Source organism: Pseudophryne corroboree, chromosome 6, assembly GCF_028390025.1.
Source record: "Pseudophryne corroboree isolate aPseCor3 chromosome 6, aPseCor3.hap2, whole genome shotgun sequence".
Lineage (NCBI taxonomy): Eukaryota > Metazoa > Chordata > Amphibia > Anura > Myobatrachidae > Pseudophryne > Pseudophryne corroboree.
Window position 1 is genome coordinate 503,533,067 of NC_086449.1, and position 19,306 is coordinate 503,552,372.

At 38.8% G+C, this 19,306-nt stretch overlaps 1 protein-coding gene across 7 annotated transcripts in view; it reads right to left on the reverse strand.

The window, feature by feature from the left end:
- The window catches only part of SYT1 (synaptotagmin 1), a 1,004,279-nt gene that overhangs the window by 348,541 nt on the left and 636,432 nt on the right, over positions 1 to 19,306 (reverse strand). For all 7 annotated transcript variants that reach the window (XM_063927398.1, XM_063927392.1, XM_063927393.1 and 4 more), the window contains one exon: positions 17,351 to 17,534. In XM_063927398.1, the coding sequence (XP_063783468.1) occupies positions 17,351 to 17,519 (169 nt within the window). In that variant the 5' untranslated portion in view covers positions 17,520 to 17,534. The remainder of the gene's footprint in view (positions 1 to 17,350; positions 17,535 to 19,306) is intronic.

Sequence of the window (19,306 nt, forward strand, 5' to 3'; positions counted from 1 at the left end):
TAGTGATAATAATATCCCAGCACAGCCCATTCACTCTGACCTCACAACATGCTGACAATGGGAGATATTTAATTTTGGTTTTAGATGGAGTTGATGTTACTTTAATTTCACTTTATGCGCGTAACTCCAGACAATTGTCCTTCTACAGGAAATTTTGTTTAACACTTCAGAAGTTTAGCAGAGGGGCAGTGATAATTCTGGGGTATTTTAGTATGGTCTTGGACCTAATAATGGACAGGTCACATTCCAGACAGCCCCTAGAGTTCACTAAAGGCTTCAACCAATTGCTTGCGGAATATGATTTATTTGATGTCTGGTGGTCTGAACATCTCACAGAGAGAGATTTTTAATTCTATTCACATATTTATAGATCCTACTCTAGGATACATTTGGAACTATTGGACAAATGGACCTTATCCTCTGTCAGTAAAATATACTACATATACAGTATCCTGGTCTGATTATTCCCTGATCTTTTTACACTGGGACGTTAGTGCTAGAAAGGTGGTCCCTGGTCCTTGGAGGTTATGTTATTTCATACTTTCTCATCCAGAGGCTCAATAGACTATCCAACAGTCTCTTTCACTATATTTACATACTAATAAGCCCGAAGACCCCTCTATTTTTACTTTCTGGTGTTCTTTAAAAGTTGTGGTGAGAGGTTCGGCATTCAGGCTGCAGCACCTTAAGCGGGAGTATAAACAACATTGGGAACAAGTTGCAAAGTTCCAAAAGTGGGGAGGGTAACCCACACCAAGATAAAAATGGCATTATTACAGCCAAATAATTGTGATACCTTCCTAATTATTAGTAATGCATAAATATGAGGGTATCAAATTCTCCACAAAGATAAATAATTAAGGTTCATATGGTGCTACCAACAGGTTTAGTTAAGGATATATTGACAAATCCCAATAGTGAGGGGACAGGAAAAAGAAACCAGTTATAACTAGGGTGCACACAACCCAACTTATAATATATGTAATGTTTTATTACGGGTTTATTGAAGCTTCCCTGTATTGTGTATAGACATAAAATAATATTTTTCTTGTCCTCTCACTATGGGGATTTGACAATATAACATTGGGAACAAGTATAAGCTGAGGATGCCCTTCTTGAGGCTGCTCATAAAGCTGACCCTCATAATCAAGCGTTGTTTAAGGACCTTCTAGGGTCCAAGGAGAAAGCAATTTTTTTTTTCTCTAAAGGTAGTTCATTGGAATATTAATCCCATTTTGCAGGCTTCCATGAATTGGCCAATTTACTAACTAAACCCCCATCATTTATTTATTGATGTTGTGAGGATAAGTGAGCTTGCTATGGTAAGTGCTGCATTTTCTGTTTGTATATATTTAAGTATGTGGCCACGGGCTACATGCAATCCACCCTATGAGTGGTGAGTGCAGACATTGCACCTCGCTTCTGGGGTGGCGAGTGCTGTGGTTTTATATTTGTTTATATATTGCAGGGTTAATCTTTGGTTAACTCTTATTAACTGTGGCCACAAGCTTTTTCATGCACCCCTATGTAAACTCAATTGTTCTAAACCTGTGTCATTGGCTCCTTAGTTATTTATCAGCCAGTGTCAGGTGACTAGTGTGCCTTTAAAAGCCATGAGAATTGTGGCAGGTATACATTAAACCTAGTGGGCATATTTGCAGTTATATTTTGTGTGATACAGTTGCCAGGTTTTAATTTTTAAGACTGTGATAGTGTAGGACCTGCAAGAAGGTGGGGTACCTTGGCGAGCGGTTTGCAGGCTTCCGTGCATTGGCCAATTTATTTATTGATGTTGTGAGGATAAGTGAGCTTGCTATGGTGAGTGCTGAATTTTCTGTTTGTATATATTTAAGTAGGTGGCCATGGGCTACATGTACCCCACCCTATGAGTGGTGAGTGCAGACATTGCACCCCGCTTCTGGGGTGGCAAGTGCTGTGGTTTTAGATTTGTTTATATATATATATATATATATATATATATATATATATATGTGTGTGTGTGTGTGTGTGTGTGTGTGTGTGTGTGTGTGTGTGTGTGTGTGTGTGTGTGTTGAGACCATTGTGTATAAAATAATTTTGTATGTGGAAAACAAAAAATAAAAAAATCGAGATATTGATTTTTCATCTTTTCATTCAGCTAGAATTTATTGCTTGGTAACAGTAATTTAAATCAGTGCAATAGACACATCAACTTCTTTTGCGTACATGGGAAGCTAGAGATCTGTTGAATTGGACCTTTGAGCTGCTCCGTTTAAAGTCAGTGCTCACACAGACACGACTGGGCTAATTGTTGCTACTAAAATAATCTAGATATATATAGTAATTTTTAATCTATTCATATTAGCGCATGAAAATTCCTTAGTTTTTGACTATTATTGTAGATATAATCTCAAGGACAACTCTTACACCCCTCAAACGTAGATATTATTAACTTCTTATTAACTTCTTACACAAACTCCGTCTTCCTTCATTGAACTCTGAGGCCTGTCTGTCCCTCAACTTGCCTCGGTCTTTAGAGGAGGTTACAGCAGCTATTGATTCCTTGCCCCTGGGGTGGATGGATATTCGTCCAATTTTATAAGACTTTTATGACTGAGCTGGTTCCGGTTTTGATGTCCATGTTCATTGAAGCCTCAGAGATGAAGCAGTTCCCTAAGGAAATTTTGGAGGCACAGATTGTTGCTATATCTAAACTGGGCAAGGCCCTCATTGCTGTGCAAAACTACTGGCTATAGCTCTTTTGAATGTAAATGTCAAGCTGTTTGCCAAATTAGTAGCTAATCATTTATGCCCTCTCCTACCTACTTTGGGTAAGGTTGACCAGGTAGGGTTCTTGTCAGGCAGATAGACCCCAGATAATACTTGCTGAGTTCTTAATGTTATTGAATACTGTGACTCCCGGAAGTCACATCTTTTAGTTCTCTCTTTGGATGCCGAAAAGACATTAGATAGGCTCCACTGGGGCTCCCTACAAGAAATCCTTAGATGTTTTGGCTCTAGGGGCAGAAAATTTGACTCTATTTTGGCTATATATACTTCTCCCTCGGTTAGAGTTTATATAAATGGGTGCCTCTCTTCAAGATTTGATATCACTAATGGTATGCAATAGGGTCGTCCTCTGTCACTGTTAACTTTTTGCTTTAGTGATTGACAAAATTAGGAATGCTGACTCAATCCGAGGTCCTGATATTGGGAGTTCTCACCATAAGATCTGCTTATTTGCTGACATCATTTTATTATGCTTACTTCATCCATCTTCCTTCCCTGAGTTGTATTTGGTGCTGGAAGCTTATGCAGAAGCTTCCTATTATAAATTGAATACTAACAAAACTGAGGCTCATCCTTTTAACACACCTGATGATATTATGGAAGGAAGGATTGAAAGCAAGCTATAGGTATGCTTGGCAATCCCGGTCCCTTAGATATCTGGGTGTGAATTTAGGGCCTAATCAGGGTCAGACTGGCCCACAGGGGTACAGAGGAAACACCGGTGGACCCCACTGCCTGGGGGCCCACCTCATCATCTAGGGATCAGATTCCAGACTGTGCACTTGTATTATACATGGTAGATATGTTGCATTACACTGCACAAGACAATTGTGTATTTCAATCCTCTGTGGAGGCTGGCCACACCCCTTTTGTAGGCTGGCCACACCCCTAAGTATAGGCCCCTATCACTACATCCACCCGTTGGGCCCTTCATGCCCCAGTCCAATATTGGGCCTAATTCAGATTTGATTGCAGCAGCAAATTTGTTAGCTAATGGGCAAAGCCATGTTCACTGTAGGGAGGGCAGATATAACATGTGCAGAAAGAGTTAGATTTAGGTGGGTTATATTGTTTCTGTGCAGGGTAAATACTGTCTGCTTTATTTTTACACTGCAATTTAGATTTCAGTTTGAACACACCCCACCCAAATCTTACTCTCTCTGCACATGTTATATCTGCCCCACCTGCACTGCACATGGTTTTGCCCATAGCTAACAAATTTGCTGCTGCGATCAGATCTGAATTAGGCCCTTAGTTAGAGATAGGGATATCTATGATTGTAATTATGGCCCTCTTCTTGAAGCCTTTAAAGGTCTTACCAATGACTGGGTGTTGCACAAAGTGTCTTGGCTGGGCAGTATAGTGGCAACTAAGATGGTTCTCCTTCCAAAACTCTTGTACCTCTTCCGCACTATCCCTAGACCTTTCCCTAAAATATTTTCTAATAAGTTCTAGACTTATTACTCACTATATTTGTAAGGGATGTAACCCTAATATAGCAAGGAGTTCCCTCTACCTCCCTAAGATAAAGGGCGGAGTAGCTTTTCCTGATTTAGAAAAATACCACTCTGCTTGTGATGGAGAGGGATTTCATGCATCCCTTTGCTCTCCCTGACCTGTTCTGTCTTCCTAAAACTGCTGTCCCTGCCTGGTCAGGATCTATTAAAGCTGTGCGAGACGCTTCTTGCCTGGCACAAATTGGTGTCCTTAATGGATGAGCTGCCCTTACCCTCCCCAGATTTATCCTTAAAGACTATTGACCAGTTAATACTGGATACTGAGTAGCCTGGGGTATCTCCTCCTTGAGGGATGTTCTACTGCAATATGGTTTATTATCTTTTACCCATTTTCAATTAGCTTACTATCTTCCAAAGCAAGATTTTTTTTTTAAGTATCTTCAGTTGCAACACAGGCTGCAGAGTTGCCACCTCACTCCCATTAAAAGACCGCCTTTCCCATCATTTATTGCAGTTCGGTTTAAATCTTTCAACCATAAGGTAGGAATTAGACTGTGGTACAGTTACCAATTGACCATGAAAAAAAAGGGAAGTTGACATCACAAATTAAGTGGGAAAGAGATCTAGCTAGACATTTTCTGGTGAGGAATGGGAAATTATATATCATACTAATTTTACTTTTTCTAGGAGCATCAACCACTCAGACATGTTTTACACATTGATGCAGAGGGTATACTCCACTCCAGAGTGGCAACATCAAATCTGGTCAACTATTTCTCAATATTGTTGGCATAATTGTGGATGTGTGAGACATATTTCATGTCTTTTGGTTATGTCCAGTAATGAAAACCACTCAGGACTAAGGTCTTCTTCTTGTAAGGTTTTCTTCTATGATGTGTAGTGATTCCGTGGATCTTAATGTTTTAAACTCTCCTTTGTAGTATCGTATTTCATATGTATGGGCCTTAACATTGCTTTATATGTAAAACTCCTGGTTACCCTGTACTTCACTTTTTTATTTGTGTACCCCAATTTATTTGTATTAAACGCAATAAAAATGTATTGTTAAAAAAATATATATATTTGGTCCATATAGAAATTGTCTAAATTTAATGTATAGCAGCAAAGCTGAAATTTGATTATACAATAAGGTGTATGCTGCAATTTGCTGGCCAATTATGCCAAATTTCTGATTTTGTTCAACATGTGATCAGGATTATTCAGGAACTGTTGATAAAGCTAAATTAACAATGACTGTATCAAATCTGTGAGTGTGTCAATGCCTGACTGCACTAACTGTAACCTTTATGATCCAGCCACTGAGTGCTAAACAGGTGGATCTGCCATACCGTATTTACCCCAAAAAGTGTATATAAGTATAGCCTGTTTAAATCTTGACTTTTTGCTGTAGGTTTCTGCTGCACAACTGACTCTCAATTCCAATGATAATAGATTTATTATATGGTTTATTTAGTTACACAAATTTAGTCTTAAACTAAGATGTAGATTTACTAAAGCTTCTAGATGTGAAACGATCATATTCTGTCATTTTTTGGAATGCAATAGAGAAATGATAACTAAAATTTGATTGGTTGCTATGGTCAACACCTATACTTTACATTTTTATAAGCTTTAGCAAAACTACCCATGTGTCTTATCTATTACAGGTGTAATGTCCCTGTTTAAAACCATCAAATATTAAAACAGCATAATAAGATTTAGCACTTTATGATGGAGCTTGGCACTGAACTTAGATTAAGAACATTTTTATTTTATTTTATTGATTTTGATCTCCATTTGGATCTGTAAAACAAATAGATGGATCTGATCATCAATACATAAAGAAACTTTTCAAAGTTCTGTGTCTCGGATGAACTGTCACAAAGATACAGTAGCTCACATAAAGCAATTTAAGTATCTTTCTAAAGTCTTTATTTTATGATTTAGTGCTTGAAAGCAAAACATTACAAATGTTTAGAGATGAGATGAAGATAATATGTATTCCTAAAACCAATAGAAAAATGCTGAAGTATTCCCAGACTCAGAAAGATATGTATGGGTTCAGACTGTAAAACAATGAGTCAGTATTTCAAAGCAGTTTTTAATTTAATGTTCTGTCTTCTCAAATAGATACACAAATGCATAATGGAGCAGTGCAGATATGACCATCTACATTAAGCATTATTTCCAATTCAATTTGTTTTGTGTTTAAAGTAGAAATGCAAGTGAATGAGCATGCGATAGGCAATTGTGTTTTTATTTACATTTGAGGACCATTGATGGCCACCTAGCCTGGATGGACCCAGGCAGTGTTTGGAAAACTGTGAAATTTTTTTAAACCCTTGCACTTTTAGACATTGGGAGTCCCTCACAGATTTTGGTCTTGTTTGCTATCTATACAGATGTAGCCACACTCATTTATCCTCCATGGGGCGTGTAGTGCAAAAAACGATTTGCATTAAGTGTGCCTGTGCCTTGTTGCATTGTAGCGTATTCAGTCACAGTGTAATGAATTGAGTCTCTGGTGGTTTAAAAACCACCACTGTGCATATGTGTTGTCTCCATTGTAAGTCAAATGATGTTTGTAGTTTAAGAACTATTTTATTAGATGATCCCTACATTAAGTAGAAGTGTGAACACAGAAAAAGATTTTCACAGCATCTCCAAAGCACACAAAGAAAAGCACAGTTCAGAGTTCTACACAGCTCTCTAAAAGAAAATAATCATTACAATCATTGATAGAGTTTGGACACATGGCACAAAAAAAATTACAATGAGTGACAGCACTATGTCAATGCAGGTATCAGTCACCTGTGTCAGTGGCTCTCTTGACATAGTGGTATTACCAATAGTTACCATGCCAGTGAGCTAGGGTTCAATTCCCGTAAAGGACACACTTGTATTGTATATCTGTGTAAAAGGTAGCATCCACAGCTTGTTTTCTAATTTTTCCAAAACAAGCTCTGTCGTGCTTTGTATACAGACTCAGACATGCACACATATTTAGAGTCAAAATTAGAAAAAAGCTGTTGATTCTACTTTTTACACAGATGTATAATACAAGTGTGGCTTTTCAATTTACAAAAGACTTATCTTTATGTGACTGGCTTTTTTGTATTTCTTCCAAGGCCTCAACACTATTTTAATAGCCAGCCTCCCCCACTTCCAATCCCACCCCCATGAGCCTTGTGATTTCATGGACTGGGTGTGCTACTTAGAAAATTACAGCATGAGTCATTCATTTACATACAGTAGTGTACCGGCTGTGTTGTGTTTGCCATTCAGTATGTAGTACACCCAGTAAGTGAAATAACAAGTCTCATGGGGAAGGGGAGCCTGGTTGGGATGGAGGGCAGGTTGCCTAATAAAACAATGGGAAGGCCCAGGAAGAAGTACAGTAAAATAATTCTCATAAAGATAAGACTCTCATAATTTAAAAAATGACACACTCGTATTATATATCTGTGTAAAAAGTAGCATCCACGGCTTTTTTCTAATTTTGACTGTATATCTGTATGGATGTCTGAGTCTGTTTACGAAGCATGACAGAGCTTGTTTTGGGAAAATTACAAAAAAGTTGTGGATGCTACTTATTAGAAGAAATAATAAAAAAGTGAATAGGTGAGTGAATGTCTATATGCTTCAGCATAAAGAAGGATCATATCTCCAAAACCTCTGAACAAAAGGGCAAGTCAATTAAATGTGTAAGAAAATTCCAACATCTCTACAACCTCTATAATACTAATACACTTCTGTACATGGCCAGAATTACTGCAATGGAACAGCCAAATGTCATACCCACATTTGCTAGCTGAACATCTCACTCCAAAACCATGGTTATTAATATGCTGTTATAACACAATCCAATCCTCTGGGAAATATTTAAACTAGACTATGAAACATGGCTGTGGGGATTCAATCCCAGGTGGAAACAAGAGCATTAGTAAAGCTAAGCCAGGGGCAAAAGCATAAATTCTAGAGGTTGATTCCAAATGCAATCCACAATCTGCCACTCTTTGTAAAATTTTAGCAAACGAGGGATTCTGGGGGAGCAATAGAAGAACTTAGTACCCACCGTAGACATACATGTACACATTGGTCTTTTTGTACACTGGATAGTGTATGGGTTATATTATTACGAATAACACTATAGATGGTGTATAGTATAAACTGTATCAAACATATTTAACTAATATAAATAACATAAGTGGTCAGGAAAGGTTTAACATCCCACAAATAAATAAATATAATAGAATCAGTAGGAGACAGAACTGCACTTTCTAAGCACACATTCCCCCTTTGTCATGGTAAGACACCTATCACTTCTTCTTGGTAGCTACTCTCTGGTCCATCACACTGATTGAGTGCTCAAATCTACACATACAGCAAACTTTGTAAAAGAAGCTGTTACATTGGGTATGTGCAGCAGCTCCACTCTATCCCCAAAACAGCATGTTATGGCAGCATCTCTGGTAATCATATTATATACTATTGATATTGTGGTCATAATTTGAGCCACTGACCAAGAGGAGGTTTGTCTATTAAAGCACAGATATTGAGCACTAAGGCCTGGTTTCAGTCAGCATACAATTCATCCCAACTTTGTGCATGGGGGCATTGTCATGCTGAAACAGGAAAGGTCCTTCCAAACTGTCACCAAAAGTTTTAAGCTCACTACTCTCTGGATAAGATTTCTCCTAGTGGAACATAGATCTTCAGGCCAAGTTATGTTAGTAACAAACAACTATACCTCCTCCACCAAACTTTACAGTTGGTAGTATGCATTTTCCAGGAAGCATCCTGCGTGTGCCAAATCAAGACTCATTCATCAGACAATCCAATGTCGGTGTTGCTTGACACCACCTGAGCAAACCTGGTGATCTGAGTGCTTTGTGCAGCTGAATGGCCATGGAAACCCAATCCATGAAGCACTAGAAGATAAGGGTGCAACTGGGGAGTGCAGCTAAGGCACTTACCCCAGGCGATGGAGGAGGGGTATTAATGGTAGAACTGGCACTGCCTACCTCCAGAACCAGTTGCTGGTGTTATGCTGCAGATAGCCAAAATACATCCTTCCATCCCTGCCTGAGACCCTGCCTTATTCATCACCACCCGTCCCCTTCAACTCTTCTCCTCTAGCCTGTCTCTCTATTCCTCTGTTCCCTCTAGTCCCTGCCTGAGATGCAGCATCCCCCTTCTCTCTCAAGTTCCCACTCCCTCCCCAAACTGTCTGCACTAAACCCTAGAATTATTCTTATTGTGCTCTCTATTTTATTTGTTCATAGTTGTTTCTGTGTAGATGTGTGCTTGCTAGAATTCTAAATCCTTTGTATAATGTATCATGTTTTGATGTCTGTAAAGCAATTTTGAGTTCTGCTAGAGAAAAGCGATATATAAATAAAATTATTATTATTATTATTATTTTTGTCTGTGTAGAGTATGTACTGTATAGTATATGCAAGAACTACTTTTCTTTGCCGTGACTGACCAAAATTATTAAAATTCAATCAACAAAATTTGAATTTTGAATTTTTATGATATCTTTGTGGACGATATTTGTAAAGCTCTTGTTGACATTTCAGACAAGTGAAAGACATGATTTTTGGACAAAAACATTTTTATCATCTTTCTAATAATATTCTCTGACCATGTGGGAACTAGTTTGACCCCTGAAGTGAAGTTAAAAAAGAAGTCTAATGTGCCAATGTCAATCTGTGCTCAAAAGGCTTACAGAATATACAAACCACAAAACCCATACCTCTTTATTTGGATAAGTATGCCTAATTGTCTACTATGTGCATTTCACACTGACTTTCCTGTCCTTGGAACTCCCCCCAATGTATCAGTCTGAAACATCGCTGATGCTTACTTGGAAGCAGCAGCGATGCTCAGATATGTTAATGCAGAAGGAAGCGTATGGTAAAAGTAGAACAATGCAAGTGATCAGAGGACACAGCATCGGATCACCTGCGACACCAACGACCAGCTGACTAACCCATGAGGTTACACAGACTAGCAGTCGCAGCTCCATCATTGAGGATAGGAAAGCTTAGTCAGAAAGGATGCCATCGCCGTCCTCACCCCTCCCCACAACTGCCAACTGTCAATCAAGTTATGTCTTCCACTGTACTATGTCTAATGACACCGGACCAGTACTGAACATGCACCAAACATTGGTACATTATGACCAACATCAGATTGCAACTGGACCTGAATCACCCCGAATAATAGCATAGAATGATGTAAAAAACAATCATTTCTGTAGGAAAACAAAACATTATGAGCCCTCCAGCAAACAAGAAATGCCCCCTAAATAACCCTTTCACAGGTCCTCAGCTTATTTCAATAATGAAAAACAAGATACAGGTTGAGTATCCCATATCCAAATATCCGAAATACGGAATATTCCGAAATACGGACTTTTTTGAGCGAGAGTGAGATAGTGAAACTTTTGTTTTCTGATGGCTCAATGTACACAAACTTTGTTTAATACACACAGTTATTAAAAATATTGTATTAAATGACCTTCAGACTGTGTATATAAGGTGTATATGAAACATAAATGAATTGTGCGAATGTAGACACACTTTGTTTAATGCACAAAGTTATAAAAAATATTGGCTAAAATTACCTTCAAGCTGTGTGTATAAGGTGCATATAAAACATAAATGCATTCTGTGCTTAGATTTAGGTCCCATTGCCATGATATCTCATTATGGTATGCAATTATTCCAAAATACGGAAATTTCCGATATCCAAAATACCTCTGGTCCCAAGCATTTTGGATAAGGGATACTCAACCTGTATTATTTTTGTATATCAGTAAGATTTTAAATGGTTCCAAATTCAAACTCATTATGGAGTGCTTTTTATCAGTCCAGCTAATTTTATCAGCCAGACAGCCATTGCACTTCTAAAGTCATGTGAGGCAAATGAATGTACAAGCCTAGAAAAATGGGAACATGTACAATAAAGAAGGCTCTGCTGTTTTGTATGCATGTAAATGAGTATTTAAGAGCCCCAACATCTCCGGACATTTCTAATTAAAGGAGGGCAATCACAATCCAATTTTATATTTTTAATTTAGGAATAATTCACATTAAAAAGAAACAAATCAGTTTGGCTCAGAACATTGAAACCTATAGTTTATTAGTATGATAAGGAGTTCAGTCAATCTGGTGAGAGCTTTATCTTTATAACAAGATCCAATTAAGATTTCCTTTCAGTTTAGGGTTTACTTGAATATGATAAGTCAGCATTGCTTTTTTGCTTACTTTTTAAAGGGTTTGTAAGTTAAAATGCTTGCAAATAGCATATTATTGTGACTAATTTTCGTTCTTCAAAATTTCATGAATGGGTATACGGTTAGTGAGGAAAGTCAGATATCTGTCTTCTATTCATTAGGTACTGTACATCAACGTAGTCTGGGTGAACTAAAAGGTAAGGTAAAAGCATAAGATTCATGCTGCCTATGCAACTTGTGTCACCGACATTTTTAATTATGAAATCTTAAGTGTCTTCAGTGAGTTCAGTATGTTGATTCTTTCATTATCTGTAGTGCAATTGGACTTGAGGTCACATACTGTGTCAAATAGCTGTGTGATGTGAATTTAGTTTCACAGGTGACCTAACGGACTTAGGAATATATTGACCTAGAATAAATGGATGTTCTAATTTATATGAACATATTGTATACTTTAAATATCTATTTATCTTTCTATATATTTATTTATTAAACATATTAGTATTTTAGTCCCATCATTAGCTGGGTTGAGGACTATCATACCCTGTGCAACAGATTTTAATTTTCTTCTTCATCTTCCTCCACCTTCCCATCTCAGTACCCCACCCATATGATTCCCTCATTTGTCTCTCTGACTCAAACTTTCTTTCTTCCCCTTGTAGCCCCCTATTCCTGTCTAACTTGCTCTCATCTCGCTCTCTCCACCTTTATTGATTGCTTTATCATTCTTTTATTTCTCATCTCTGTCCCCCTCTGCCCCTGTCTCTCTATCTCATTTCAGGTGGGGGGAAGCTCCGGGAGGGAGTTGTGTGCATGCTTGGGGAAAGCTGCAGGTAGTGGGAACATTACTTCTTCTATCTGTACAGTGCCTAGAGAGATTAGAGACTGTGTATGTCAAGTGATCAGCGAGAGCAGTGAAGGGATGGTGTGAAGGGGCCATTGCATCTGTCTACCTTGCCTACCATGGTGGTTGACATCCCCTTGACCCCCATAAAGTTACAACTGTCAAATGCCTCTCTACCTCTTCTTGGAACAGGGTTTACTTTCCAAAAAAAAGAAAATGATATGCTTTAAAAAGTGATTTACTACCATTTAATATTAGCATAAACAATTCTACAAATCGATTATTTTGTCCGAAGTAATGGAAAATACTCCCAAGTACTGCAAGTAAAAGAAAGCAGGTATAGTATTGTTCTGTTTTTCATAATAATTTGCATATGAAAAGCAGATGAATTACTACCTTTTGTGTGTTCAGTTTGTTCCATCACAATTAGAAGCAGGGGAAAAATGCTTTGCCTTCCAATCAGGCATGATCCTGTTGAAAGCGGAGTGCACTACACAGCAGACTCCATGTTGCTGTTCCTTCAGGGAAGCTTCATTCTCTGTACCAAGATGGCCACTTAGGCTACTATTAAGCATGTGCAGAGCTATTGTGAGATTGTGTGAGAGTGTCACAGCTGTAGACAGTCTTCCACTTAGCCCCAGTGAGACCAGTGTTTACATGCAATATAATTGCTGTTATAGCATCCTGCAGCGCTATACGGTACCTACATACACTCACCACCTACTGTACATACAATAACTTCCATCCATGTAGCTCTGCTCCATCTACCAGTATAAAACATTGAGTACGGCTGTGTATGATTTCTCTTCTGTTGTATGGCATCCACTGGTGTGTACAGAATTTCTTCAATAACCTCAAGCTGTACACACATATTTACAACAGAACCATATAGCATGAAATCACACAATAGGCTTAATTAACATTATGCTATACACACTCAAGCTGTAGCAACCTAATTCAGTTTTTAAGAAATTAAAAATATTTGCACCTATGTCTAAATGAGTGATTCATTAGCACACCTTGCAAAATACAAACTAGGAAGTTTATAACAAATATTGCCTTACTGTATAAGATACACAGCACACAATATACTATAAAATCTATATCACATGGTACATGATATAACACACACATATATGCAATATGAAATACATTATAATACAATCATTACATGCAGTCTATAAAAGCTCACAAATAATATCTATGGTTGCTGGGTGACTAGAAGGGTGGCTGACCACTTCTGACTGACAAAGCAGTAACTAGAGTGGGCAAGAGATGACTATGGAGTTGCACTGTCACTCCCTTCGCAGAATGGCACCTAGCAACCTAGAGTGCCGCCTGCAGAATCCTTAAGTCACCACCTCAGCTCAGCTCAGCTTCTTACTGGTCCCAGTGGCCCTGTCCCTCATCATGACAATATGAGATAACAAGTTCAGTGGGTAGGGCCAGCACAGGGTATACTTAAACCTTGCTGTAGCCTTATTGGCAGTTAAACCATCAAGCGACCCAGGCTCTTTTAACAGTGAACCAGTTCTGGTAAAATGGGAGTAATGGAAACCATGCAGAAGTCTTTTTTTCTAATATTTATTACAACAACTACCATCCCTGTAGTAGTCAATAAAGAGACTATTCAGAGCCCTCATACTCACAATTATTACATTGAGCAGAGGTGCAGCATTGGTGCTGCTAAGTGCATTCTAGTCACTAGCAGTTGGGGCTCCAGAGGTGGGTCTGCAGCGCAGTCTAGATTTCAGATATGCGAGCCACACCAACTTCCATCCCAAACTGACTCACTGGCAATTGGTGTGGCTCCCCTATTTGAATTTTGTACTGCACTGAAGCCCCACTATACAATGCTCACAGCATCCTTGTGACAATATAAAATATAACAGAGAGAACTGAGAGATAGATATACAATACAGAGAGCATTCTAGTGATAAATATACTCGGTAAGGCCAAAGGAAGTCATATGTCTCTCAAGACAGAACGCATGTACAGTACACTAGGCTAAATACTGAATAGGTATAAATAAATACTCATTAGATAACTAATTACTACAGAATGTGCAAGAAAAAAAAATGATATAAATGCTGCAGCGAGGCAACCAACAATAAAAACATGTATTTAACGTGGTGGTGACCAAAAAGAAAGAAAATATGCTGAAGCAAGTTGTAGGGGAAAACAATAATGAAAAACAGAATCACCCCCTCTATAGATAGATAGATAGATAGATAGATAGATAGATAGATAGATAGATAGATAGATACTGTAGATAGACCCTTCCTTAAATACCACACATTATGTCTGCCCATCCATTAAGTAATTACAGGCTCATTAAATGCTGTTTTATCCCCACTCCCTTCACATATTGTTGCTGTACCCTATCTTATTCTATCCATTAACACTGCTTCTGTTTGTATTGATGTGTTTACAGTTATACTGTATATTAATGTATATTGTGCTACTTTACTGTACACTGTGGTGCTATAAACACCTTGCAGTGCTCTATTATTAAATGCTAATAGGAATAAACAAAGACCACAGACTGATATTCAATCCAGAGAGCATCTCATTGATCAATATACAATGCAGAGTGTATGTTACTGACTGCAAAACAATACAGAGAGCATGCTAGTGACCACCATACAATGCAAAGAACATCCAAATCACCTCAGTACATTATTAGCAAATAAGGAGCATTCTAGTAGCCAATAAAAAATACAGAGAGCATCTTAGTGACTGTTATATAATAACTAGAACTAAACTGCAAGCATGCTGAGGGAGATGGAACTGGCAGGAATACTGCAGCAGTAGGAGCAGTGAGTAATCAGATTGTGCTGCCCCCATAGATCTAATGTCTCATTTTCAATGGGTATTTTATTGGGGTGGTGACGGCAGTGATGGGACATGATTTTAGTTGATGGAGGAGGGGGGTTGCTATGTCCGAGATTCATTTTAATTGAGGCATGAAGGGGGTCCGGTCAGATCTGGAAAAAAACCCTGTTCATACCCCTGTTAATGTGCAGTGGTAGAAATGAGATGGCCACTTCCTTGCATTTGTCCCCAGGCTAAATATTGACACCCTTCCCATGCTACCTCTATACTGTATGTTTGCTCACTGTCAGGGACATCCCATTTAGTACAGGCAAGACTGATCAGTCCAGGTCAGAGGTGTAGTGTGGGCCTTGACACCTGGAGCAGGCTCATGTCACAGTGCCGCCACCCCCCCTATCCCCACTACACACACACACACACACACACACACACACACACACACACACACACACACACACACACACACACACATATATATAACCCCAGACATACACTCAAACACATAAACACACACACCTATACACAGACACACACACACACACACACACACACACACACACACACACACACGCACACACACAAACACTCACATACAGATGTAGCCATGCTCATCTTTGCTGCAATGCGGCATGCTGCATAGCATGCCAGCATATGACCATTTGCAGTCGGCATCGCTGGCTGTGAATAGTTGCAGCCCAGTATGCCATGCAGCATGCTATGATGCAGCATGCCACATTGCAGCAAAGATGAGCATGGCTACATCTGTATGTGAGTGTGTGTGTGTGTGTGTGTGTGTGTGTGTGTGAGAGTGACACAGAGATATACACAAACATGCACATATACACATAAACAAACACATATGTACACAGACATATACACACAAACACACACATATGTACACAGACATATACACACATATAAACACACATTTACACAAATACACACATATACATACATACATACATACATACACACACACAAACACACAAATGTATACACATATATACAGACACACATACATATACACACATACACATATACACAGACACATTTCTCACAAAGAAGAGGGCAGCGGCTCCTCATTCTAGTATGGAGGGGCGGAGCTTCTATATGATTGACAGGCAGGGCCTCCATGGCTAGGAGGAAAGGACTGAGGAGAGGAAAGGGGTGGCCACCATACTGCCTGCATATTCCATATCACTGAATGCAGATACCTGACAGCCAGGAATGTTTTTCTGACAAGCCTCTGAATCTTACCTCGCCCTCCAACACCACACTGCATTGCACTGGACTATCTGCATTAATTGCATCTGGAGAACAAGCTCTACTTGCTACGCCTTCACTATGCATTTGGTCCAGGCAACCCAGCTGCTAAGTTAAAATATATGTTAAAAAAAAAAAAATACAGAGGAACAAAAAAAAAGATAACATGATAAAAATGTCTCAGGGAGCCCCGTAATGTGATGGAGGCGTCCAGCCTACCAGAAAATCTCCTGATACAGTCTATGGGCCATCTGATCCTTGTTTACTGTACATCCATTCCAGTTAACTGAATTTTCTCTTAATTTATAACAGCAAGTCTGGCAGTAAGACATAAGACCAATTAATTTCTCTATCTTTCATACCTTAAAAACTTCTCTCCTTTATGTCACTTTTGCAAACAAAGATAATATGATAATACAATGTGCACACGGTTTCATTTGTATTCTGTTGGTAATTATTTCTTCTGTGCATGGCAGGTTATATAAAAAATGCTTGGAATTTACTTGGGCACTTTTTTAGCAATTAATAAAATCTATAGAAATTGATATAACAGACCGATTGCATTATCCTCGACTAAAAAATGCTTAAAGTTCTGTACAACGATACTTTTGAATATAAAAATGTGTAAATACCTCTGTGGACTACAGTAGTATATAGTATAGTAACTTTAATCCTTATAGAATTATAAGAAAATGCAAAGTTCACACAGTTATGCTAGACCCAGGACTGAATCTTTAGACCGACGTGACATTAGTTAAACCAGCAATTTGCAAAAAAAGCTGTTAAACATATCAAAATGTAATGTATTGCAAATGATAATAATCCCTGACAGAAAACTCTTTGTGAATAAGTTATTATAATAAAAAGAAATGACTGTTATAATGGTATAATATTTCCATTAGTAATAAAAAGCAGAAATTTCCCATTTGCTTTACTTACATGGAATCTTATTTAGCTCGTTCATGAACTTCTCTTTGAGCTTTGAAAAATGATTATCTACTCCATCGCTTGGAGCCCCTGCTTCTGTGGCATTTTCTCGTAATGCAGGTGCGACAATTGTTGTTTGGGGTGCTGTCATCGCCTCACGACGGCTCTCGCTTGACTTCATTTTGGCCCCAAGGAACTGTTGCAGATGAAAGATAACAGGAGAAATATTATTTCAAATGATGCAAGATGAATTCTGTCTCACAGCTCCCAAAAGCCATCAAAAGCTGCATCTGCAGTGCACCTGCTCACTAAATAAATATTACTTCCTTTGTGCAGCTTCATATAATATTTAACAACATGCTAAGAAAACATTTCTCCCATTTCATGTCTGTCACTAAGTCCTAAAATAAATAAAGTAAAAATCTCAAACTAATTAGAGAAACAGATTTTGTTACTGTTATAAATACATCTTCAATGTATTATTTTTTTATTTATCACAATAATGCTTATGACTGACATTTTTTCTTCATAAACAAATTCTGTGAAAGAATTTATCATTCTAACTAGAGAGCAGTTGTAAAAATAGTGACATGCTGTATTTATTGATAATGCATATATAGGGCCTCATTCTGAGTCGCACGCAGTTCCATATGCAGCTGCTTGCATCTAGCGAAATTTACCAAGCTGTGCAGTGCTGTAGCGTTGCTGTTTGTCATTACATTCATGCCTAGGGAGCAGGGCCACTGACACTGCTGCCTGCTCTGGTAATTAGGGCACTGCCTACATCGCCCCTAGGACGCTGCCGGTGTAGTTACAGCCCTGACAAATATATGCATCTTTGCACATCTGCTGATGATTTAGACAGATCTCATCTATTTGTCTATTGTCATTAACTGGGCGTTTCTGAGTGACAATTAGGTGGCAACAATGTGAACTCACTCAAAAGAACCATTTTATAGGTGTGTCATGGGAGTATCATGAGCATGTAGCTAGAGATCTGTGCATATGACAAAGACACACTTATTTCAAAAGGATTTATTGGGCCCAGCATAGAGTAGGTATAAGTTTCAATACTTCAATAACTTCTGCCTCTGCGAATGGAAATAATGTGGCAGCATGATGACTATGCATGAAACAATGTTTGTAGTCACATTAGGATTCCATTGGCAAAATACCCACATTACTGATGTAGCTGCACATGGAGTTGTTTGCAACTCAGAATCAGGCCCAATGTAATTATTAACACATTTAGGTGTGTTTGACTGATATTAGGATACCTATCTACAAAATTGGTTACACACTTACAGTCCATTTACATACCTCCCAACTTTGCTGCTGCTGAGAGAGGGACTTTGCCATCGGGAAAAGGAGGCATGGCCTCTGGGAAGGGGTCATGGCTTTGCAGGAGTGCCTCAATTGCTTGCCATGCCACCGGTTTTCGTCACTGAGGGGGCATGTCCAGCGCTCTGCAAGCTGCTGGCATGCCCTCTCTCCCTCCGTCTCTAGTGAATAGATGCTGTGCTCGTGCGCACAGCATCTATTCACTGTTGCTCTGCTAGGCAGAGAAGTGGGTGACAGAGTCTCCCAACTGCCCCCCTCCCACTGCGGGACACTGCGGCTCGCGGGTGGGACTGTCCTGCGAATGGGACTGTCCTGCGAAAATCGGGACAGTTGGGAGTTATGCATTTATCAATGATGCATAACCCCTTTAGCATTGGCTAAAGGGCTTATGTCCTACTTTCAGTATCCATCAGACAGCATTAAAATACGTTTATTGCTACCCCCCCCCCCCCCCCCCTCATTCCATTCTTTATTTTCTGTACCTCGCCTATTGGGAAAATGAAATAGATTCAATAAAAACTATTGATGTAAAAAAAAAAAGTTTACTGCTGTTTGCCCCTGTACCACTCTCGCCATCTAGAGATGGGCCCATTTATAAACAAATTTTTATACCAGCTGCATATTTTG